Raw genomic sequence first — 25,167 nt, forward strand, 5'->3', positions numbered from 1 at the left:
TGATATTTTTATCTTTATTTTGTGTATTTAAGTGTTTTGACCTCGTCAGTGCTGCTGTCATTGTATCTTTCTTTTCTATTTCCCTTCTTTGCATTTTGAATGTCATTGCTCTGTTGATTCTGGTTCTCTTTGTAAATTGCTTTCACCTGCTCTGATCTCCCGCCTCAGAGTCGTTTCACTCCACTGGAACAGACACAACTCCCCCCTCCTCCTTTTCAAACTCAGCCCCCTCCCCCTCACTTCCTAAATACACCCAGGTGAGCCACACTAGGGTGTGGTCCACACACACAACAAAAAAAGAATCCCTCATCTCCACTCCTCTTCTTTTCACTGTTCTTCCCCCGGAGTCAAAGGAGACGCGTCCTCTTTGAACAGAGAACCTTTTTCTATTTGAGGACTTTTCTTCTTTAAAAAAAACCCAACTTAAACGGTCGAGCCATGGGGGGACTACAGTGCGTCAAATACCTCGTGTTTGTGTTCAACTTTCTCTTCTGGGTATGTAGAGTCACCTTTACAATGTCAGCTGTGGTTGTTACATGACACTGGTTGGAGCGTTTAAGGGATTTGGTTGTTTTCTTTTGAGGTTTGAAAAGGTTTCAGTCTAGACCTCACTGAGCTGTGACTGTTTCTGTTTTAATTTGAGCAGTTTGTTTCCTGAAATACTCTGAAAGAAGTGACACACTGGATTGATATTAAGAGTTTTTTAAGGATAAATTCACCAAGCAACCCTCAAAGAAGCAAAAACTAGAGGAAGGGGTTTTCAGCCTTTTGGTTTGAGGGAGAAAGGGTCAAAGAAATAAAACTCAAAAGAATACAAGTCTGAATGTGTTTCCTCCGATTGAAGACTTCTGAATGCGGTTATTGGATTCACCTGGGGTGTGTGCTGCCTCTTTGTGCCTTCAGAGCTGGAGCATGCTCTAACAAAACAGTTCCTGGTATTAAATTAAAGCACATGTGATGTTCATGGTGGAGATGCAAAACATTTTTTTTTTTTTTTTTTTTTTTTTTTTTTTTAGAAATGATCAAAGAACCATGGAAATACAATTTGGCATGAATCATTTATCAGTATTTATAACATTTATTTGAAGCATCTTGTGGCTCTGAAACAAAACATTTGTAATTGAATGGCTTCATTTATAAACTGAGTATCTTCATGTTCCTGCTTCTTAAACTGGGGAATGTTCTGCTTTTAAAGTTAAATATGTCTTTGTTTGCTGGTCCAAAAAGTACCATGAAGGTGAAACTCTTTGGCTCTAGAAGTCTTTTTACATTCACAAGAATAAAATAAGTAAAACTAGTCAATGATTGAAGTTATTATAAGCTTAATAATTTGATCCTGAGCTTTTATCTTCAATGCATGTAAACCCGCATAAAGATTGTATGGTCATACTTCACCATCACTGGCTTATTCTCCATTGAGCTAACAACTCACTCATATTGGTCAGGCTGCTTTCATGTTTCCCCTCATTGAATTTAGGTTCATGTTTATTTTTGGGCTTTTTAAGGCTTTTATTTTGGAGAGAGGACATTGGATAGGGAGAGAGAGTAGGGAATGACATGCTGGAACGCAGTCACAGGACGCATTTGAACCCGGGCTGCCCGCCTAGAGGACTATAGCCTCCGTACACGGGGTGCACGCAGTAACCATTAGGCTACCGGCGCCTCCTGTTCATGGGTATTTTAAGCGAGAATTAGTTCTTGAGTTCCCATTAATAACAGAGCAAATCTTTTTTTAATACTGAATATTAAAACAGAAAAGCTCTCGGACGAGACGAACCATGCACGCCTAACACTCAGATAATCACGTGGGAGGAACTTTTTAAACAAAATGTTCAGGGTGTGTGCAGGAATTTGTCTCACGCCAGCTCACTGGTTGGAATACCGCATGAGGTCAGGTTGACCTGGCTGGTGAACGCTGTCAGAAAAAAAAAAAGATGAACCTGAGTGCAATGTGTACTCGTTTAGTTTATCTGCCTCTCGCTCGTGTATACAGTTAATACTTTGAATAACACGTAGCGTTGATTATGAAGGCTGACACTTCCATGATGGCGTCAGACAGGTCGTCTTAATTACCTTATGTCCGTCCTCCTCGGACCTCCCTCTCATCTGATGGGGGAAGCCTCCCTCTGTGAGTTGCACAACAGGTAGTTCAGGAAGATTTCAGGGGCAGGTTGTCTAGAAATGTTCAGGAGGACGTGTGAAAAGAGCATGTGATGTAAAAGCTGCTGGTCGGCCTTCTTTTATTTAAGTACTTAAAAGATAAACGACGGTTTGACATCCGATCTAGAAACGATGACCTGATGTCCACGCTGCCTGCTGTGTCATTACCTTGATTATCTGTTTACACTGTCAGAAGCACTCACTCACCGTCAGCCCGGGTTTTAATGATTGTTTTGACCGTTTGAGTCTGCGGCTTCGGGGTGTAATGATGCCTCAGAAAGCTAAATGTGGACAAATGAGACGACATTACAGCGAATCACACACCAGAGAAAGTCCCGACACTGAAAGCAAAAACACTAGATAAGACCGCAAAGGGCTTCTTATCAACCGAAGAGTACTATCTCTGCAATGCTAACAGAGGATCTTTACATTACCAGAAACTTTACGCTTGAGTTGAAACTTTGAGTTGTTTCTCTTTGTTTGTTTGTGTTTTTCCCGGTGAAAGCCTCTCAGAAATAATTAATTTCTGTGCTGTAGTTGCCCTCGCAGTGCTAATGCTCCTGCAGAGTGCCTTTTGGTGGTTATTGAGGGATAATGGGAACCTCAAGGGAAAGGGGGGCTGTTTCTTCCAGGATGCTGCAGCACAAACACCACAACTCTCCTGAGAGCTTTTACTGCACATCAACACCACCGAGTCCATTTAGCATCCAGGACACTCAAGTTTCCTGTTTGTCTCGTCTGATTTTATCTTCATCACAGAGGCCACGTTATGAAAATGAAATACTTCTGATGGATTTGATCCCTGTAGGCTGTAGAAACATGTTTGTGGTAAGCTAAGCTAGGTTCAAAAACAAATTGAGAATATATTTCTGTACTTCAAGGAGATACTAAATTAGTTTTTTAAGATTCATTCTTGTCTGGGACGTTTGTCATTTGCTCATGAAAGGCGCTGTAGGCTGTGGCACCAGATCCTGTGTTTATACGGTGAAATTAAGCTAAAGTTAGTAAGACAACAATGTACAGTTAAGATATCTGGCTTACATTTTACAACCTGAATTGTGCAAGGGACTGTTTCATGACAAATGAGGTTGGAAAGTTGAGAGTTCAATGTTTGAAGACCCGCAGGACATTTTCTGTTTCAATATTTAAATTTCTGCAAATGTCGGCAAGCAATGTCGGATAATTGCTTGTGAAAACGCAAAACAGAAACTGGCTTGTAGGTAGTTTTGCTGGTATAGTATGTCATATTCAGGGTTCTTGCCTTAGCAAAAAAAACAAAAACAAAACAGGAGCCATTGATTAAAAAAATACTTACAAGATTATAGTTAATCCTGGAAATAAAGTATTAAGATTCAACACAATCATAGTGACCATTTCTCTTAAAGTTCACACTCGATGTGATAAATGTTTTAGTGTTTTTATCTGGAGTATTTTGTTTTCACTTTTTCAGGTTGCAAACCATGTAATTGTAAAAATCTAATAAATACATTTAAAAAAAGCTTTAATTTCACAACTAAAATGGTAGAGAAAGCTACAAATTATGAATTTCAAGATGTAACACTTTAATTTACAATATGGCCGTGCAACTGGTTCAATAAGTGCTTCATTGTTTTGTATTTTGGTGGGTAAATGGCTGAATCTATCTTAAATGAACAACACAATGGAATATTATCAAAAGTACATGTATCATAAGAATGACAGGTACTCAAACTGTTGTCGATGTGTTATGAGTTCAGCCCCACTTTGAGCTTCAGGCTACATGTGGAGGTTACGACAGACGATGAGGTGTGTCTGTGTAACCCTGCATCCCTCTGACTCCCCTGTTCCACTCAGCGCTAACTAATCAGAGCTGCATTTAGTCAGAGCTCATGTGGTTAGGTGGTGAGGAAATTACTAAAGAACTTGACTTCACACTAAATGACTCGTATGGCTTTAGTTGAATAAAGTGTATATATATGTCCCTGCTATGCCAATTCTCCCAAACTCTTCCACAGGCTTTGCATAAATACAAGAGACGTTATTGACGTCACGGTCACACTGACCTAAACTAATCTGTGATGTCAGTTTGGAGCAGACACTAAGTCTACCAAACATTCAGATATAAAGGGGAAGACCGTCGACACCCTAAGCTGTACTTGCTTCTCTAGTCACAGCTGAACTCTTATCAGAGAACAGTGAATAAACATAATGATGTCCGTACACTTTAAGGCTTTACGTGCAAATTTTCACACTTGCATCCTCTGAAAATAACTGAGTCATGACTGTCTACAATGGGTGTAGCACCCGAGTCCCACTGTCTGTGATGTTTTCAGAGTTTTCAGAGTCCTATCTTCACTTTGTTTACATCGCCGGGACGGCCGGCTGACTCCTCCCCTCGTGTATAAAAGTTGTTTAATTGAGGGACTAGAGAAAAGAAGAATAACATACTGTACTCACTGCTTAACTGTGTTTCTAGATCACGCTCATTTCAGGTAAATTTACATGCAGTGTGAAGATACCAGCATAATAAAGATCGCTAGCATTAGCATGCTAACACAACAATGCAGCGCGAGTTGTTTTGGTTTCATGCTGGAGCTCAAGGGCGACATCTGCTGGATCAAATAAATCGCATATAAAGCCTTTAAATCTTAATACATAGGTAAAGAAATTCCACCGCAGTGTTGACAGAGCTTTTGGGCGTGTTGGTTGATAATCTTTTGTTGAATCGAGTTCCGGTTACTGAATCTAATTTTATTAACAGTAAAATATTTTCCGTTTTTTCCACTTTGAACGGCGTATAAGAAAAACTGAGTTCTCTAATTGGGTGCTTCTTGCTAAAAAAATGCAGTCACCTGCTCTCACCTGATACCTGACTGGAAACCTAGACCAGGGGTTCTCAACCGGTCCAGGACCCAACAACCACTCCTCAATTTCTGATTTTTGTTTAACCAATCAGATTTATTTCTTAGAGAATAATTCAGTCTGGATCTCAGACGCTTCAAAACATGTGACAGAACAAAGTGTATGTGTAACATCATATTTTTATTATATCAGTGTGTCTAATTAAACTAATTTAATTTCCAGAAGTATTTAAGTTAATTTATATTTCAAAAATCATTAGTAAAAGAGAACAAAGTTGTAAACAGTAAATACTCTGTGTTTAAGATACCTTTTAAGATTAAGGCGCTGGCCCTTTAAGGGAGGCTTATTGAAGAAGACACAGAGGTGTGTGTGGGCTGAAAAACGTGGGGCATTTTGTTTAATAAAAGTGAAGATGGACGAGTTCTGACCGGTTCATTTCAAGGGTGCAACATATGTTTTCTCTATAGGAGGCCTCTGCAGTGTATTCATGCACAGTGAGTTCAGTCCTCATATCTGACTGAATTCATTTATCTCCTCTTCTCTGAGAGATTTCACACACCACACATGAGTAAGAAGCACAAACAGTTTAGTAACAATGATTCAAAGTCTGCTGTGTCTCTAAAGGTTCCCAGATTTTCCCTCTGTTTAGGGCGGGGTCGAGGACACATTGTTGTGTCCATGCGTTCGTTTCCTGATTCACAGTCAGCAGACTGCAGCGGGCAGGATAGCGAGGACAAGTTGGGGCATAATGCTGCCGGTTAGCACGGATGCTTCATGTGTCAGAGTTATCTCCTGTTGCTCAACAACAGACGTCAGAGTTGATAAACAGAGTTATGCTGTGGAGTTTATTTGGGTGGCAACAAAGAGTTGATGTAAACTTGTGTTTTGTGGTTGCTGAGGAGATGCTGAGTCACTTAAGTGTGTTATCACTGCGGGGAAGGAAGGGGAGACTCACTTAAAAACACAAATGACAACCCTTTGTCTTCTCTGGTGCTTCATTTTTGCTATAAACATCTTCAAAATGCAGGAATGTGTGAACACTGAAATAGTGAAAAACCCTCACAGAATGAAGTAGCGGTGGACAAAGGTTGAGTTTTCTTTGCTGGACTTGAGGAGCTGGTTGTTGATCAGGTTCTTCTGGTGGGTTTAGTTCCTCAGGGGAATGTGGGAGTGGGAGAGTTAGCAACATGTTTGAGTTTTTCAGTCATTAGTATCCAAGTTGGTTAGCGCCTTAGCAGTCCTGTTTTTATTTAAAACAAGCAGGGCAGCTACTGTATGGAGAATTAGAAAATAAGACATCTCTACAATTCTACAATTCACTTATCAGACGCTTTTATCCAAAGCGACGTACATCAGAGAGTAAGAACAACACAAGCAAGGATCTAGAAAAAGGGAACAATGTCAGTAAGAGCAAACGATCAGCTTTGAGTCTGATTGGACACACAGGTGCTGACAGGAAGTGACCAGAGGCAAAGCACAACATTGAGGGCAGTTCTTGAGAGCTCTAATCAGTATAGAAACCATCTTATAAGTCGTCGTTATCAAACAAAAACCATCGTCATTACCATCATCATCATCAATAATATGGAGACCATCATCATTAAGTTAGTAGGTATTCATGAAAGAGCTGGCTCTTTAGCTTTTTCTTAAAGGCGCAGACGTTGTTACAGACTAAAGTATCTCACCTATGACAAATGATACCAGAGTATTTTGTAAAGAGGAGAAATCCTATTAACTTTGGTGCTTTATGTATTTGTCTTTTTATTCATTCTGCAAAATGGACTTCAAATTAGCCCGGGCCTGTTGAGCGCTACACATTTCCTGCTGACCATTAAACACAATACAGGGCTGTTTATGGTGTTGAACATGATGGAATAGATGTTTATTGCCATTTGTACAGGTACATTGGAATTGTTGTGCATTTCTCCCTGAGTCAGCTTCTACAAACAAAAGTAAAATTATATATAACATATAATAGCATTATAAGAAAAGAGTAGAAATACAAAGGGGAACACTGTACAATGAAATGAAAATATAAATGTGTTCTTGTTTCTACATCTCTTATTACACCTGAAGTTATTGCACACATATTTTTCACATTATATAATTGCACTGTTTTTTGTTTTTAAGGTTAATATTGAACACTTGTATTGATACTCGTTAGTTGTTCTTGGGCTTTATTAGGACAGCTGATGAGCGACAGGAAGTGTTGGGAGGAGAGAGAGAGAGGGCGATGACATGCAGCATAGGGTTGAGGTCGGATTCACCTCTGTACATTGGGCGTGCAACATAACCACTAAGCCATCTGCGCTCTGATAGGATTTTATTGCAGCGTGACCCTTCATGTATGTTTTCTTTCTCTTTTCAGCTGGCAGGTACTGGAGTGCTCGCTGTGGGTCTCTGGCTGCGTTTTGACACCAGGACAGCGGGACTATTTGAAGGCGATGGCGCGCCTACAGTCTTCTTCACTGGTGAGGGGTTTAGACACGCTGCTGTGCCAGTGACTGAACAAAATGTTTACACATCATTTTTCTGTTGATGCATCAAATAAACTGTGTGAATATCCTGACGGGGGAAAGAGTCTAGTTGTTTCATGTCCTGGACCTGATTATACTTTGGTACTTCAGATTTGACCGTGTGGATCAGAGACATTAGCGCAACCTAAATTTGAGAGAGACGGTCTGCGGGGCGTTCAGGGGGCAGCTGAGGCCAGAGTCGGTCCACAGCGAGGCGGCTCCTCGGCCTGGCGGAGCCGTCCGAACACAGATCTCATTCTTCAGCGCTTCACAGGGCCGCCTTTGTCTCTCCAGTTTGTGTATTCTCGTTGGGGTGGGGGGGGGGGATGGACTGACCCCTCCCTCCTCTCTCTTTGTGTTTCTTCTTCCATCAAACTGATAATTGAAGTGGATGGATTTGAAATGACAAACATGTTAATAACAGCCTGGGAGGAGGAAGAAGCTGGAGGAGGAATATTTGTGACTGTACAGTGACATCAGTGCTGCGGTTCTTGTTATCCTACAAGTCACAGGGTTATGACTCATTGTTGTGACAGCCACATCAGAGGACAGAAATGTCGTTTGTACAGAGGCCTGTCAGACGGATCGTTAAGTGGTGCGTTTGGAAATCGGTGTTGCAATGTTTCACAGGGATTTAAGACTTTCTGAGGAGATTTTTCACTCCAATACAAATCAAGAGGGAATTACAGAAACACCCATGTTAGAGTTTTGTCCTCTTTACAAACTGTACGCAAATCAGAAGAACAGTCTGTGTACTGAGGGTTTAATGTACTTCATGATATTACAAGTATAACTTTTAATGTGCACGTTGTGTAAAAGGTCTTTTTTTGTTTTTAATCGCTTCTCCGTTTCAAGCCCTGGAATATTCTACACTTTTTACTGTATCTTCCTCTCACAGCAGTTCTCTTAAACTTACATTTACTCTTCTATACATTTTAGTGTTTCTCAGTATACTGGTGAAATACTAGGTGCTGTCATTGCATGCATTACCGGAAAGCATTTCAACAGTCACGCACTATTGACCTGCTAAACATTCCTCTGACGCTCCAACAATCTGTCTGGTGTCTCCTTTGTCATATCTGTCATTTTCAATAAGTTTACGCAGCCTAGAAAAAAATACCATATCACTGAAGTGCTTGTTTATCAGCGTCTTGTGGTCGACTGTGCGAGCCTCTGATCATCACAGTCCCTCACATGTGTTTCCATGTTGCTCTGCAGGTGTGTACATCCTGATCGCGGCGGGGGCTCTGATGATGGTCGTCGGCTTCCTGGGATGCTGCGGGGCGATTAAGGAGTCGCCGTGCATGCTGGGATTGGTGAGTGACACTTTGTAACTCTGACAGAAAAATTCTGCTTTCAAATGATACTAGAAAGTAACTGACTTTGCTTTCTGTAGTTCTTCCTCTTCCTGCTCCTCATCTTCGCAGTGGAGGTGGCTGCTGGGATCTGGGGACTCTCCAACAAGGACAGGGTAAGAACAGCAGTATTTCTTTTTTTTTTTTTTTTGCAGTTTAAAGGCTTTATATGTGATTTTTCACACTTAAATGTATAAATCAAGTATCTCCTCTGAAAATAACTCTGTGAGTCATGACTGTCTACAATGGGTGTAACACCCGAGTCCCACTGTCTGTGATGTTTTCAGAGTTTTCAGAGTCCTATCTTCACTTTGTTTACATCGCCAGGACGGCCGGCTGACTCCTCCCCTCGTGTATAAAAGTTGTTTAATTGAGGGACTAGAGAAAAGAAGAATAACATACTGTACTCACTGCTTAACTGTGTTTCTAGATCACGCTCATTTTAGGTAAATTTACATGCAGTGTGAAGATACCAGCATAACAAAGATCGCTAGCATTAGCATGCTAACACAACAATGCAGCGCGAGTTGTTTTGTTTTCATGCTGGTGGCTCAAGGGCGACATCTACTGGATCAAAACAATCACATATAAAGCCTCTAAAGATGTTTTTGCTGGCAAAGATCTTTTTAGCTCGTCGTCATCTCACCTTGGTCAAATATTGAATTAATGAAATGAACACTGGCTGACAGAGGAGACATGGAAACAGTAATCTAAACATGATTTGTTTGTTTTCCGTCGTCAGGTGGTGGAGGACGTTACAGAGTTCTACAAACAGACCTACGACAACTATAAAAACACCAAACAGGAAGCACTGAAGGAGACTCTGCGGCTCATCCACTTTGGGGTAAGAACATTCACCTCCCCACCTTTTTTTTTATTTGTGACGGATTTTTTTGTGCCACTAGCTTCAAACACGACTTCACAATCCACAATGTCCCATGTAGGCTTTAGGTCCTCAGGAGCGGACAACCTGGGTTCGAATCCGACCTGTGGCTCCCTCCTCTCTCTCTCTGTCTGTCTCTCTCTCTAGTAAGAGATTGTTTTGTAAGAGCCGTGTTGTTTTTCCTCCTCGCAGATGGACTGCTGCGGTCCAACGGGGACGGTGATCGATGCCGCCAAAGACATCTGCCCCAAGAAGGACGGACTGGAGGTCCTCATTACCACGGTAACAACAGAGAGTCACAGTCTCATTCTCAGAGGGTCTTGGAGTCTCGGTGGTTGTTAAACCAGTTTTTTGTCCTTTCAGAGCTGTCCGGCTGCCATTGACGAGATCTTCAACAACAAACTGCACATCATCGGCGGGGTCGGCATCGGTATCGGCGTCATCATGGTGAGTTTGTGATGACATCATAACTCCACACAAAACCTAAACAATGAAAACTGTAGACACTAAAGACTCCTTCTTGGAAACTTGAATCTGTCTTTTTATAAAAGATGATTCAACCACATAAATAAAAATAATCGTTGTGGGACGACACAGTCCGCTGGTGGCTTGGCGTCAGGTGGTAGAAGTGCCAGATCACCTTGATATTTAAACCTTAACTCCTGCACATTGTCTTTATTGCACAAATGCATTTCCTGCTCTTTCCATTGTCTTCTCTGCTCCTTGCATTTCCTCTCTATATTGTAGTTTTTTCTTTGGCTCCTTTTCTCTCTCTACTTTCCTTCTCTCTCAAGCAAACAATCCTAACATGTAACTTTAGGAAGCTGTTTGATGCACTTTCTCACCCCCTCCCCTCTCTCTCTCTCTCTGTCTCCTCCTCCTCCTCACAGATCTTCGGGATGATCTTCAGCATGATGCTCTGCTGCGCCATCAAGCGGTCCAGAGACTTTGTCTGATCTGCCACAAAAATCACACACAAACGCTCCCCGTTCTCCGTGTTTAACTTATGTGTGCCCACGTTTACCGACCTCCGCTTTTAGAGTTATCAGTTCAATGATAATAATCGGTTAGTTTATCGCTCCGTTCGGATCCATGCAGGAGGCAACACTGACCTGTGAGCGTGTGGAACCTCAGCACAGACCTTTCTTAATCTCTCTGCAGGCTGAACACAGAGGGTTTTTTTTTTTTAGTTGGTTTTTGTTTTGCAATCTCTTTTGAATCACATCAAAACACAGAGGAGGAGAATCGTCTGCAGGAGAAAGAAACGTGTGACTCTGCCGCCCCCTAGAGGACTCTGCAGGTCACTGCTATAACCCTCTGTAGTCGGCTCTTTAGTTCAGATTCTGTTTTAACGTTAGCTGTCATCTAACAAGAGTGTTTCAGATAAATAGATTTTTTTACCAAGTAACTCGTTTTGGTTTTAATTTTTGCTCGTTCCTGATGTTGCACGTTTAAAACCTTTTTTTATAAATATATATATAAAAGCAGAACTATGGAGTTTTATGCAAATATTTTGATGAATGCAGCTCAAATGTATCTTTGAAATGACAAATAAATGAACTAATGGTAAAAACGGATTCTTGTGTTGAATTGAGTTTTTAAACTTCTTAAAAGAGGAGGGACTGTTGGGACTTTAACCCCTGATGGATCATAATAACTAAAATGATGTCTCTTAATGTTTATTATAGGTGGTAGTTAACAACCCCAGAGAGATTTTTACAAGTCTGCCTTCATTAAACAATTTCCCCCAGTAAAGCTCTAGAAACCTGAACCACCCGTTTGTTTTTGAAGCCATGCCAGAAGTCAGTTTGTCACTTTTTGATGAGGTGAAACACAATTTAAAGTATTTCTATTCCTTCACACAATCAGTTGATGATCTTCCATAGAAAGCTGTTGTATACGTTGTGATTGAAAATGCAGAGAGGCCGTCAGGATACACAGTCATTTATTCCATGAAACAAATGAAATAGAAACAGAAACACATGGCTTTCACAATCCTAAAGTCGTGGTGAGGTTTGACTCCTCCAGTGGAAGGCGGGGGGGTTCGTCCCCCCCCCCTCAGCCTTTGTCACTGCTTGTTGTCAAACTGAGTGTTTACTCAAAGTTTCATCTGTAAACAAAGACACCGCTGCAGAACAAGGAAACAGAATGCAGCACGAGTCGAGAATTTAACAAACAGAAGAGACGACTTCAGACGTCTGCAGCAAGTTTGACGCTTTCCTCCATCGACACAGAAATCATGAAATTATTAATTAAAGCAAAGAGTGAAATCAGAGTTTGAAAAGTGAAGCCTTCAATCTGCCTTCAAACAGAAGTCTATGAAAAGTGACCGTCCTCCCAACATGATTTGTCACCTCTGAACATTTTCAGTTTTTCATCCCAACCTCAAGTTTCAAGTCTTCTTCAAAGCAGTATTTAGGTTTAAGGGGTCTGGTCTTACTTTTAGTGACCAAACCTGACACCACGTTGGAGGTTTGATTTCAGCAATCTTTGGTGAAAACGTATTAAAAATAGTAATAAAAGACGCGATCATCTTTGGGTTGATCAAAAGAAAATTAATAAGTTTTTTGATAATGGAATAAACTTCCAACATTTATGATAGTTACTGAAGAGTCTTCAGGTTCTGGATAGATGTTTTTTTACACTGTTTTGACTTAATCATAAATAGATCGATCATAATGAAGTAAAGATTCAGTTGCAGCTCTGAACAACGTGCAGAAAATCAACTTATAACTCGTTGAAGCTACAAAGACAAAGCCGCTGTAGTGTAAATATTTGCTGCTTTTCTTTGTCTTCTCTTGCAGTAAATTGACGTTTCAGGGGTTTTCAACTCGTGTTCAGGACGAAACAAACATTTAAAATAGCATTTTAAACTCTGGGAGCATTTTTCTTCTTCTTCCCGATTCCTGAAATGATTTCCTTAAAATTCAAAATTGCTCAGTTGCCGTTTTCAGACTCCAATAGTTTAAAAGACTCATTGAATTTTGGTCAAAGGTGCATTTGGAAACCAGCTTTTTTAAATTTAAATTGCATATTTATTTAGGGGTCTTAACCAGCGACAAAGACCTACGAGTTATTTAATCTTTAACACACTGATCAGTCAGAGTTAAACACGCCTGAACACTAAACACTTTCATGATTATTGTTTTCATTTATGATTAAAAAAAAAACTAACTTAAAGCTACAGACGCAGAATGATTAGTGCAAAATTTAAATGGCAGACACATCAGTGTGAAGCTAGAAATATGAAGAACTTGATACAGAAATATGAAGATAGATGCTTGTGATGTAGAAATATTAAGATAGATGCTTGTGATGTAGAAATGTGAAGATAGATGCTTGTGATATAGAAATATGAAGATAGATGCTTGTGATATAGAAATGTGAAGATCTGCTGTACTGTAAAGCCATGTGAATTGTTTCCATTCATTCTCATTGGTGCAGCTGGCCTGAGCGTGTGTGTTTATGTGTGTCAGTGCGTGTATGGCTTACACAACAGTTAGTGAATGCTTAGTGAAAGAATTGGCAGTCAGTCTCTAATAAAAAAAAAAAAAAAGAATCCTCTTAGAGAGACTCGGTTTGGAAACTTCATTAATTCAAACCCTGATAATCAGATAAGCTAGAAAACGCAGGAAAAGAAGCGAAGAAGACGTACAAACTTTTGCATATATTTCTTCCCCCACGGAGCTCTGATGCTGCTTGTGCTACTGCTGTGTTAGCTCGCTTGTGCTACAGTCTACAGTACTGACAGGAAGGGGGGGGGTCCGACATCAAACCCCCCTCGTCCTTTGTCACTCAGTGTGTTTATGTGCTGACAATCTCCACCCTGGTTAAAGGAAAAATCCACCTCGGTAAAATCAGTTGAAAAAACAACAACTATTGTCTTTTCTGTGATGTGTGCAGCAGATTAAATATTCAGTTTGATAACAGGAAAGTGTTTGATTTATGTGTTTTCTCTGGCTCACTGACCCTGAATTCACCGGTAGCAGGCAGCAGATTTTCAGGAGGAATGATTGTGAAGTCATTGTCATGAATTTGATCTTTTTAAAAAAATTTAAAAAAAGTTAAAGGATGAAATGAGACACAGGTCATGTCTGCATTATTTGGCATGATTTAGATTTTTATGTAGCATGACAATAAGCCTCTGCAATGAATGAAAGCACCAGTTTGGCCCCTTTTTTCCTGGCAGTTTTTTGGAGACGAGCATAAATTCCTAACAACACAATATTAAACAGTTTAAATAAACATTATAAAAGGGCAGATTTTTCCTTTAACTGTTGCATAATCATATCAGACCCATTTCTTTTCAGTTTAAGTGCTTGTTTTTGTGAAAGACTGTGAATGTTCGATGTGCTTGTAAACACACCTGCTTCACCTCAAAGTTCATCCTTCAGCTGTGAGTCTCCTCTTCAATCTCCCATGTTTGTGTGCAGAGCTTCACATCTCAGCTCCCACCGTTTTCCTTCCACCTGAACCAGAAAGATTCACTGGTTTTTGGTCCGAGATCTTTTTTTTTTTAGTTTGTTTCATTTTGCTTGTTCACACTTAACGAGTGTTGAGTTTCCTTCACTCTGCGTGCGTCTGTCCTTCCACGCAGTCCTTCTATGAATGTGTCTGTCAAGGCCATGTCTTCCCTTCTTCCTCCTCCGTTTTCCTCGTCTCCGTCTTTACCTGACGTCGTGGAAGTACAGGTTGGCACATAGACACAGCAGCACGATGGACGCCAGCATGAAGTAGATCAGATTCCTGAATTTAGGCTCCAGATCGCCCTGCCTGTACCAGAAGATCTAAGAGAGGAAAAGACAGAGAGTAAAGATCCTTGTTTTTAGGATTTTAACATAATTTTCAGATCAAAATTGATTTTCATTTGGCTACCAAATTAACCTTTATTTTAAAATAATTTACTGACTTAAAATCGTCTCAAAACAACGGAAAACATTTCTTTATGTCTTCACAACTAAACAGATGCAATAAATCGTCTTTTTTCTGAAATATATTCTTTCATTTTTGAAATGTTAGGCAATCTTGACACTATAAAATACTTATTGGAAGCAAATATTGAAAAGCTAAAAGTTATTTCCCTTAACAAAATTAACTGTTTAATATCAACAGTCATTTAATGGCTTAATTATTCCAACAATGACCGTCACTCCTCCTCTCCCTCAGGCTTTTTTAAATGAGTGAACTAGAGGAAGTTTGATATTTTTAAGCATTCTTGCGAGTAAAATTGAAGTCACTGTTTGTAACTATTACCAGCACTAAGTTGGATCCGCAGGCTAACAGGATGCAGACGGCGAAGAAGACATTAAGTGGTCGTGGAGGCAGCGAGGGGAACACAAACGAACTGATGACAGTCACCTGTGAGACACAACAGAAAGACAACGTTATGGACACGTTCAATTTAAAACAAAATACAAAATCATTCAAGACTCCCAAGAAGAATTTACTCCCTCCATGTGTCTTTTAAAGTCACTCATTATCCTCTAATGTGGATGTAGTTCACATTTTCTTTTTTCATAATAACCAGGATTAAAGGTTCAGTAAATAACCAGGACAAACATAAAGAACAACCTCAGAGCTTCTTTAAACATGATAAACCACGTTTGTCTATCACGGTTAGAAGGAGCTCATGTTAAGATAAGACGACGATCTAAAGTAGAAATTCAGGAAACAGAGAACAGAGTTCAGAAAGTCTTTTCACTTTGGAGAAGTTGATGTCAGAACACATGAGTCCCTGAAGTGTCTCTGAAGTGTGGATTTTTCATGGACTGGGAAAGTGATTTCAAACACAAGCGTCTCATGGAGTCACATTTACGCCTTTCACAGACCCTTCAATGTCGACTAACCGATGTTGTGAAGTTGTAACGTTTGATTTGAAATGTAAAAACATCTGAAAATGTATTCTACGCGGGGCCTTTATGTGTTAAAGCAAATATGCACGACTGGCAGCGTAGAGACTTCCTGCTTTGCTCTGTGCTTTAAGACGTTTAATATCAGCCTGTTGAGAGTTTTAATTGATCTAAAGGCCAAACGTCAGATCAGTTCTGATCATTAGGGACCGTAAAGGATCTCTACACACCCTGATGTACGATTACAGTGGAAACGCATTCCAAGAAAAACATGTGTTTTTCTGAGCGCCGGCGTCTTTTTATAATTGTTTTCAATGAGGAGAGAGCGTTCACAGCAGCAGGCAGCCAACGTCGTTTTAGTGCAGCCACTCAATCAATTAAATATAGAAAAAATATAATATTCAGAATCAGAATCGGGTTTTATTGCCAACTACATTTACACATACAAGGAATTTGACTTGGTGTATTGGTGCTGAACAATTAACAAGGAAATAAAGCAGAACTAGCAACAACTTAAATAATACAGAATAAGAAGACATTCCCTGTAGTTTTGCCGTCTACAGATCGTATCTTGTACCCACGTCCTCTTTGCTCCGCATCTGATCAGGAAATAAATCTCAAATATGAAACGTGCAGGGAAAAGTAACGGAGCCGTGTCGGTCGTACAGCGGCTGTTGTCATAGAGACAGGATGGACGTGCAGCGCTTTTCAAATGCTTCATGCAAACACTCCTGCCAGCACTTTTCTTCCCTGAAAAAACACTAGGTGGACACGGGGCCTTATACAACAGATTTTACGATATACTTTATTTAAATATTTCAAATTTTCTGCTAACTTTATTTCCATTCTACGACCTTTTTTTTTTTTTTTTTTTTTTTTGAAGATTTATGGATTTATTTTGGGCCTTTATTAGAGAGATAGGACAGTTGATAGAGTCTGAAATCAGGAGAGACAGAGTAGGGAATGACATGCGGGAAAAGGAGCCACAGGTCGTATTCAAACCCGGGCCGCCCGCTTGGAGGACCACAGCCTCCATACATGGGGCGCGCGCTCTAAACACTGCACCCCCTTCCAGCTGTCACTTTGATACAAACATAGGAGAAATCATTTGAAAAGACCAACTTTGTAGAAAGAAAACATTTATGACAGAACAACATGATGTCACCGAGAGCAGATTTCATTTTTTGTTCCTGATTTCACTAATTCAGGAAGCATCTGGAAAAAGGATGACAGTAATTCCTTCAACTTCTTTTTTTTGAGTCACATCCACATTTACAGTTTACAGTAAGTAGTAAACGGACGTTATGATGCCTCGTTATGAAGTTGCCATCCCGAAAGGAAGGACGATGTGTTTCAATATGATACACATGATGTTTTAGTTCGACACTTCCGCTGCATTTGTGTGTACGTTGCATTTTACTGCTGAAGATTTGTACTTACTAAAACAACCAGAGACGTGAATCCCCCCACTGCCATGTTGATGATTCGATCCTGCAGGAAAGACAATTCAACACATCAGTTCATACAAATCAACATGGCTCCAGAGCAAAACTATAAATGTCTCCTTCTAACATATCTGATGTTTTGAATGGATCGTATTTCTCTGTGTTTTAAAGCTGTGCTGTTGCCTGAAACAAACACTGAGAGCCACAGAAAGAAAAACACATTGTTGGTGTTTTGATGGGTTTTGTCGACTTGAAGCAGCGTCCTTATGCTTCACACCCGTCAGAAGATAAAAATAAAGACCATATAAGGAGGAAATGAATGGACCAATCCAAAGTATTCACAGTATATGTTAATGTTATTTAAATGTTTGACTTCTAACAGTGCAAACAACTGTGTGCATGATGATAGTTTGACTGCAGGCACAAAGCACACTTCCTCCAGGCTCCTACCCGTGCCGAGGTCTCCCCGAACAGAGGTCTGTTGTCCATGCCGCTGGTGCCGTAAGTCCTGGTGGTGAAGTCATCCATGGCCCGAGACAGCAGCTACACTCTCAGCCCCCGTCCGCTCTCCTCTCAGCAGCGCCGCCTCTTGGAAACACAGGGCAACTGCTGCATGCTAGCTGGCTAGCTGGTTGGCTAGCCTCCAGCTGCCTCCCTCCTGTTTGCACGGCGCCGGGGGAAGCAGTCAGTGTCAACAGGCTGATGGACACATGATGGAAGGTGACTCTGCTGGCCTGGTGGGTTTGTTAGCTTACCTAAAAAAGAGAAAAATGACACGTTGTAACCCTAATGCTCCGTAAGGTGACAAATAAAAAGCTGTGTTGGTAAATCGCTGCAGGTCAAAACACATCAGATTAATAAAGCAGCTCTTTCTGCTTCACTTCCTCTTTTTTCAGGTGCGATAACAACCGCAGAGGCTCTGTCTTTAAAAAAAAAAAAAAGCAGCAGTGGTGATAATGATCACTGGTGCAGGAAAGAGGAAGCTAAACTAAATCTGACTTCATTCTGTTAAAGCAACAATGTAGAAGTCAATGCACTGGTTGAGTCAACCTGACAAAAAAAAAACAAGTGCGCTTTCAAGGCCAGCAGGGCTTCCATCAGTTTACACAGCAAAGACCAAAAACTACAGCTGAAACAACAAGTCAATGAATGGATTGGCTGCTGGACAGGAAACGATAATAGATCTGAAGTTACTATCTTACATCACTCACTGTTTCAAACTTGTAATCACTTTCATGGACGTTTGGAAAGGCCCTGACGCGAATTAAATTCAAAACAAATGTCAACAACAAAATGTGAAAACTTCAGGTGACGTTCCCATTTACTGCAAGATGATGAAGCATACAGATTACCGTTATGGTGAGGTGAAAAGCTTTCCAGATCTCTAACCGCTGCTGTGATTAAACAATGAGTGTGACCCACATTTTGGTAGTTACAGTAAGAATTGTTTGTTCCGACAACTGCCAGCTAACTTCCTGTTTACCCATGACCTATAAACACCTGAAAAATTAACCAACACAAGCTATTATCACCATCTAGTGCCCAACTTAAATACATGAATAAATATCTATACAGAATGATAGACGGGGATGACAAACAATGACACACATTCAAATTTCTCTCCTACAAGATCAATAATTTAAGACGCTTTTGGGGCAGAAACTACACTGGCTCAAGACTCTGAAATGTGAGATTTGCTCTTCTTAACAGGATTGTAAACATCACATCTTTGTGTTTTTGAGAGTTTTTTAAAAAAGCAGGATATTTGAGATCTTCACCCTGGGCTCAGGGAGCTTATGATGACGATTTTTCTGACATTTTTTGGACAAAAGAGGAAAACGGGGAGGATAGGGAGATAAAGTCAAGTCAGAGATTTTACAACCAAAGGGGGAGTAAAAAAAATCATGACTCATAATGCCAAGAAAATAAGAAATACTTAGTGAATAACTGTGTTGTTATTGTTGTAAGCCGACTTATGTAACAATCTCACCACATGCTCAAGGACAGCTGAGAAATAAATGTTATGGTGGGAATGTTTGAGGCAATATCAAAAAAAAGTTTGTCTTTCTACTTGTAGGATACAGCCTAACGTTATGGTACTGAAAATTATTATTAAATTATCTTCAAGTTACAGTATATGCAGGGTATTTGAGGATGATATTAAGAAAGTAATTGCAAAGTATTGTAGCATAAAAAGTATTTACAGCCTTCAGCTTTGCCTCCTTTCATACTGCTTACAATCTCGACTAATAAGACAGGAAAGAAGACTACGCGGTCTGACAGTCGAAACCCAGGGTAAAGTCACAAGTCACTTTCCAAAGCACTTCACATATAGGAGATGTGGGCTCATTTATTTTCACAAAGCACAATGTTGAAGAGGCCAAGTGCCTGGGAGAAAACCGAGCTCTGATCTAATGCACTAAATGTGGGAAACAAGCTGTGAAATACATCCTGCTGTGTTTCTTTGAATATTTAATATCCCCAAAATCCCTCAAATCTTCTCAAATGTGCTTGATGTCCCAGAAATGACACAAGCAGATCACAAAAAAAAAAGCATTAGTTGCCCCAAGCAGAGAAAGCAGGGAGGGGAGAGTTCAGGCTCAGTTTGATGTTACAAGCCAGCACATTTAAGTTTGACGCAAGTTTGAGCAAAACAGAAACAACCAAACTCCAAATCTGATCTTCTCAGAAAGGATTATGATTGTAGTGGCAACTTTACAAAGAACACAGGGATTAAAACACACTTTCCTTTAAAACGATAGTTTCACGCCCCGTCTTCAAGGTTATGGTAATGATTTTCACAGTGACAGCAGCTGTGGACGGTTGCTGCTTCCTTTCTGGGTCAGAAGGCACCAGGAAGGGAAATAAAAACCCTTCACAAAGCTTTCTCAGCAGAAAACTCACACAGTGGAAAACAAGAGCTTCATTATAAACCGGCATAAAACTGGCCTAAAGCTACATTCCTACACAGCCTTGTGATTCACTAGGCTCCTTAAAAACACAGAGAGACCCCGCGACTTAACTCTGCAGCTGAGGAGAAAAAAATAGTTGGTTCATATATGAGTTGGCGGTACAACCCACACAGTGGCTTTATAACTTGATAAAAACCTGGAGAGTGACGATAATCAAATCCATGAAACACAGATAGTCATTCAGGCATTTTACCACACGCAGGTGCATTAGGTAAATACACACACTTGTATATTTAAATGAGAGGAAAGGTATGCTTTGTGATGGCCATATGTTACACTAAAATAACCAACATTGGAAGAATTTGTTGCAAAATAAATCAACTAACTGGGCTAATTCACATCTTAAGTGAATTTAGTTTCTGGATAATTGATTACAGTTTGACATTTTAAAGACTTAATAAGTGGAAAATGGAAATTACTAACTCTGTGAAAGGTCAGATAAGCTATCCAATCTCTAAGGTAAACAATTTACTCTCATAGAAGATTCAAATTAACTTAAAGTAAACAGTAAACAGTGATGGTTCTTGTAATATTCAATTTCTTAATATATAAGACCAGGAGAGTCCTCGAATACTTACAAATAAGAAGCAAACATCAGAGACTTCTTGACATTTTGATGGAAAATAAGTACTCACAGATGTCCCTGATAGTTTGTTGTTGTTCCAGTTATTGTTCTTAATTCTTATTCTTAGTTATTTTCATGGATCTGCTTGTCTGTGTCTGCTTTACTGTTAGCTGTCACACATCTATGTTGCTGCCCGTCTATTTCACTGTTTCATTTGTGTCGTTTTCTTAAAGCCTAACCAGGGACCAGGACTGCAAATCAGCCATGGCTAAAACTCCTATATACATACACTGCATCTGTTGTACTTTTAATTAGATGTAACAATGCCAACAAATATTTCCCCGGACAACTAACCTGATAAATAAATAAACAAAATGCTTCTTCATCAGCTGATTAATTAAACATCTCCTTGTTTCAGCTCTGTAAGTTAATCTGACAATTATAATAAATAAATAAAAAACCACATGGAAGATTTAGGTTGGAAAAACCATCTTAAATATTGTAAATTAAAGTGTCTGTGTGCAGAATATGTTATCTTCATATATACGCCCATGTTCAATAGACTTTAAGGTATATTTCCTCCACCTGGGTGCAGTATATTTAGCCCAGATCACTGATCACGCAAGAATAAGGACTGTGAACATTTAGAAGGGTAAAAATCAATAAGTTATCTTAAGAAATAATATGCTTTAATACATGATGTTGTGCTGCTCAGCCAGGAAGTACTTCACCCCACACCTCACAGTGCAACACAAGTGTGCAATATTAACCTTAAAAACAAGAAAACAGTGCAATTATATAATGTGAAAAATATGTGTGCAATAACCTCAGGAGCAATAAGAGATGTAGAAAACATATTTATATTTTCATTTCATTGTACAGTGTTCCCCTTTGTTATTTTTTTGTATTATATCTTTGCTTTAATACAGTTTATAACTTCTGTACAGTTTATTTTAAATCACTTAACTGTGACTACAACTTATTTATTTTAACTTTTATTATTTTTTTTTTTACTTTTCTACTCTTTTTTTCTGCTATTCTATTTTATATATAATATAACTTTTTTTTTGTAGAGAAAATAAGAGTAAGAATCCCAATGTACCTGTGCTGTACCTGTGCACGTGACAATAACCATCTATTCTATTATAAACACCAGCAGCAAGCTAACCCTGAATGTCAACAGGACAATTAACCAACTGAAACAAACACTTGACATCTATGTGACACATGTCAATACCTCACATCTCACTAAAACCTCAACAGTTACCTCAGTTAGTCAGTATTTAGATTACCTGGTTAGCAACAACTACAAGCAAACACCTTTAACTTCACCCAAACAGCCTGTTAGCCGGTTACTGCCAGGGGGCTAAACGGTTACTAACCGACCATATGTTACTGTAAAGTGGATAAAACACACATTATATTCTATCTTAAATACCTCTAAACATGTTTAATGACTTACATCTTTATGTCACTTTAAGTGCTGTTAGCTAACCTGAGATTTACCCGTTAAGGCCAGCTGTAAAGCAGGTAATGCTAATGAAGCTAAGCTAACCTATAAAGACAGCTGACAGCCCTGCAGACAGGAATCAAAACATTCACGATTAAAACATAATAATGGTGTTTTTTTTAGCACCCATATTGAAGACTCACTTGTGTTACAGCCTCCGTGTTGCCCTCAGTGGAAACATAAGTTGAGGAAAGCCGAGCAGGAGGGTCGACAGGGAGTTAAAGGGAATAAGCCCGGTAGCTTCAGTTCAAGCTGTTAAAGGGGAGTTCAGTTTACTGTTGAGCCGACTGCGTCGCTGCGTGACCGGCAGCTTCACGCATGCGCAGCTCGCCGAACCCCCTTTAAAAAAACATGCAAATAATAAACAACGCACGGCTGACAGCAGGAGAACTGGGGTTCCCAAAGTGGGGGTCGGGACACCCCTGGGTGGTCACGAATCACCAAGAGGGGGGGTCCAGAGATGCCTACCAGAAAGCTAATACAATTTAAAATTGTATATTTTACTAATTATTGTGGAATATACAAAAAAAAGTTATTCCGTTTTTATTTTTTAAGTAAAATCAGAATTAAATTAATGTAAATACTTAAAATGCAAGTTTGCAACTAATCTTGTGTTGCCTGGGTTCTTATGATGGTTCTTATGATGGTTCTTATGATGGTTCTTGTGTTGCCTGGGTTCTTATGATGGTTCTTGTGATGGTTCTTGTGATGGTTCTTGTGATGGTTCTTATGATGGTTCTTATGATGGTTCTTGTGATGGTTCTTATGATGGTTCTTATGATGGTTCTTATGATGGTTCTTGTGTTTCCTGGGTTCTTATGATGGTTCTTATGATGGTTCTTGTGATGGTTCTTATGATGGTTCTTATGATGGTTCTTATGATGGTTCTTATGATGGTTCTTATGATGGTTCTTATGATGGTTCTTATGATGGTTCTTGTGATGGTTCTTATGATGGTTCTTATGATGGTTCTTGTGTTTCCTGGGTTCTTATGATGGTTCTTATGATGGTTCTTGTGATGGTTCTTGTGATGGTTCTTATGATGGTTCTTATGATGGTTCTTGTAATGGTTCTTATGATGGTTCTTATGATGGTTCTTATGATGGTTCTTGTGTTTCCTGGGTTCTTATGATGGTTCTTATGATGGTTCTTGTGATGGTTCTTATGATGGTTCTTATGATGGTTCTTATGATGGTTCTTGTGATGGTTCTTGTGTTTCCTGGGTTCTTATGATGGTTCTTATGATGGTTCTTGTGATGGTTCTTGTGATGGTTCTTATGATGGTTCTTGTGATGGTTCTTATGATGGTTCTTGTGATGGTTCTTATGATGGTTCTGATGGTTCTTGTGTTGCCTGGGTTCTTATGATGGTTCTTATGATGGTTCTTGTGATGGTTCTTATGATGGTTCTTATGATGGTTCTTGTGATGGTTCTTATGATGGTTCTTATGATGGTTCTTGTGTTGCCTGGGTTCTTATGATGGTTCTTATGATGGTTCTTATGATGGTTCTTGTGATGGTTCTTATGATGGTTCTTGTGATGGTTCTTATGATGGTTCTTATGATGGTTCTTATGATGGTTCTTGTGTTTCCTGGGTTCTTATGATGGTTCTTATGATGGTTCTTGTGATGGTTCTTGTGATGGTTCTTGTGATGGTTCTTATGATGGTTCTTATGATGGTTCTTGTGATGGTTCTTGTGATGGTTCTTATGATGGTTCTTGTGATGGTTCTTGTGATGGTTCTTATGATGGTTCTTGTGATGGTTCTTGTGATGGTTCTTATGATGGTTCTTATGATGGTTCTTGTGTTTCCTGGGTTCTTATGATGGTTCTTGTGATGGTTCTTATGATGGTTCTTATGATGGTTCTTGTGATGGTTCTTATCATGGTTCTTATGATGGTTCTTATGATGGTTCTTGTGATGGTTCTTATGATGGTTCTTGTGTTTCCTGGGTTCTTATGATGGTTCTTATGATGGTTCTTGTGATGGTTCTTATGATGGTTCTTGTGATGGTTCTTATGATGGTTCTTGTGATGGTTCTTATGATGGTTCTTGTGATGGTTGGGTTCTATATGTCTGTTGGGTATCGTGCACATTGGGTTCTTTTCTGTTGAATTGTATTTAATTATTTTTAGTATTTTGCATTTGTTCTGTTCTTGTTGTTGTTTATGTTCTTCTGTGTTTGCTTTAGTTTGTTTTTGTTTTTGCTGTTTGTCAAAGCACTTTGTAAACCTGTGTTTTTAAAAGGTGCTATATCAATAAAGTTATTATTATTATTATTTGCACAGAAATATTTACACAGACATATGCACACACCAGTGTGTCTATTTGTTAAGTTTTGTACATCCACTCAGTGCTAAAGTCAATACATGGAAATGACTATATTATTCTGCTTCTAACCTATCTTACAATAAATTGTAAAAAAAATTTAAAAAAGTGTTTTAACTTGTGTGCACAATATATAACTTGTGCATGTGAACGTAACATTGCCATTTTTCTGAGTGAGGATCTCTGGTTTCACAGTAAAACTAACAGACTAAACCCACAATGTATTTGGTTGATTAAAAAGTGACTTGATGTACATTTTAAGAGTAACACTGTAGTTGTGATTACTATTTGTTTTTATAAATGCAATGTAAAGAAATAATTGTGTTATTTGGAATTACTCACCTGCCTTTCTATCCTTGGGCTGTCTGTAGTGAAACAGGAGGCAGCCACACCAGCTTGTAAGTTTCTCCGAGCAGAATCATCAACTTTCTTTCTAATTAGAAGCTAATTTTGAATAAATCTCTCATTAACAGAAAGCTAAATTAAGTAATATGTCCTTGATCCGGGGAAAAAAAAGCTTCTGAGATCTGAGAGGCAGTGGGGTTCATATGTAATCTCACTCCTCATGCTAACATCACATGAGGAGAGTGTGACGGACCAAGCAAATAATCCCAGCGAAAATAAATACTTCAGCCACATTGCTAACCTTCAGGTCATGGATGTTACAGTGAATGAGCATGAAATCTGTCCTCATCAAAGCGTGTAGCAGTAATAAAATATATTAAGTCATTATCCTTATCTA

General features: G+C 39.4%; 2 protein-coding genes across 3 annotated transcripts; one reads left to right on the plus strand and one right to left on the minus strand.

The window, feature by feature from the left end:
* The first annotated feature begins 292 nt into the window (after positions 1-292).
* LOC110003244 (CD9 antigen) lies at positions 293-11,332 on the plus strand. Its single transcript, XM_020658851.3, has 8 exons — positions 293-495; positions 7,370-7,472; positions 8,736-8,833; positions 8,914-8,988; positions 9,615-9,716; positions 9,948-10,037; positions 10,119-10,202; positions 10,646-11,332. The coding sequence occupies exons 1-8, from the start codon at positions 439-441 to the stop codon at positions 10,709-10,711; spliced, it is 675 nt and encodes a 224-aa protein (XP_020514507.1). The 5' UTR covers positions 293-438; the 3' UTR covers positions 10,712-11,332.
* Positions 11,333-11,683: 351 nt separating this feature from the next.
* Positions 11,684-22,385, minus strand: tmem243b (transmembrane protein 243, mitochondrial b). 2 transcript variants are annotated; one of them, XM_020658855.3, is made up of 5 exons: positions 22,240-22,385; positions 17,500-17,804; positions 17,045-17,095; positions 15,009-15,113; positions 11,684-14,542 (listed from the first exon to the last, which is right to left on the minus strand). In XM_020658855.3, exons 2-5 carry the CDS (start codon positions 17,575-17,577, stop codon positions 14,423-14,425), a joined length of 354 nt encoding a protein of 117 aa, XP_020514511.1. In that variant the 5' UTR covers positions 17,578-17,804; positions 22,240-22,385; the 3' UTR covers positions 11,684-14,422. The 2 variants fall into 2 exon arrangements, with proteins under 2 accessions (XP_020514511.1, XP_020514512.1); XM_020658856.3 differs by lacking the exon at positions 22,240-22,385 and adding an exon at positions 18,402-18,420.
* Between the last annotated feature and the right edge of the window lie 2,782 nt (positions 22,386-25,167).

This window comes from Labrus bergylta, chromosome 23 (genome assembly GCF_963930695.1).
Source record: "Labrus bergylta chromosome 23, fLabBer1.1, whole genome shotgun sequence".
Taxonomy (NCBI): domain Eukaryota; kingdom Metazoa; phylum Chordata; class Actinopteri; order Labriformes; family Labridae; genus Labrus; species Labrus bergylta.

Coding starts and splice junctions, on each gene's coding strand:
- LOC110003244 (XM_020658851.3), top strand. CDS start 439: ATGGGGGGACTACAGTGCGTCAAATACCTCGTGTTTGTGTTCAACTTT. Junction 496..7,369: donor TGTTCAACTTTCTCTTCTGG/GTATGTAGAGTC, acceptor TTCTCTTTTCAG/CTGGCAGGTACTGGAGTGCT. Junction 8,989..9,614: donor GACTCTCCAACAAGGACAGG/GTAAGAACAGCA, acceptor TTCCGTCGTCAG/GTGGTGGAGGACGTTACAGA.
- tmem243b (XM_020658855.3), bottom strand. CDS start 17,577: ATGGATGACTTCACCACCAGGACTTACGGCACCAGCGGCATGGACAAC. Junction 17,096..17,499: donor TCGGGGAGACCTCGGCACGG/GTAGGAGCCTGG, acceptor TCTTTCCTGCAG/GATCGAATCATCAACATGGC. Junction 15,114..17,044: donor TCACGTCTCTGGTTGTTTTA/GTAAGTACAAAT, acceptor TGTGTCTCACAG/GTGACTGTCATCAGTTCGTT.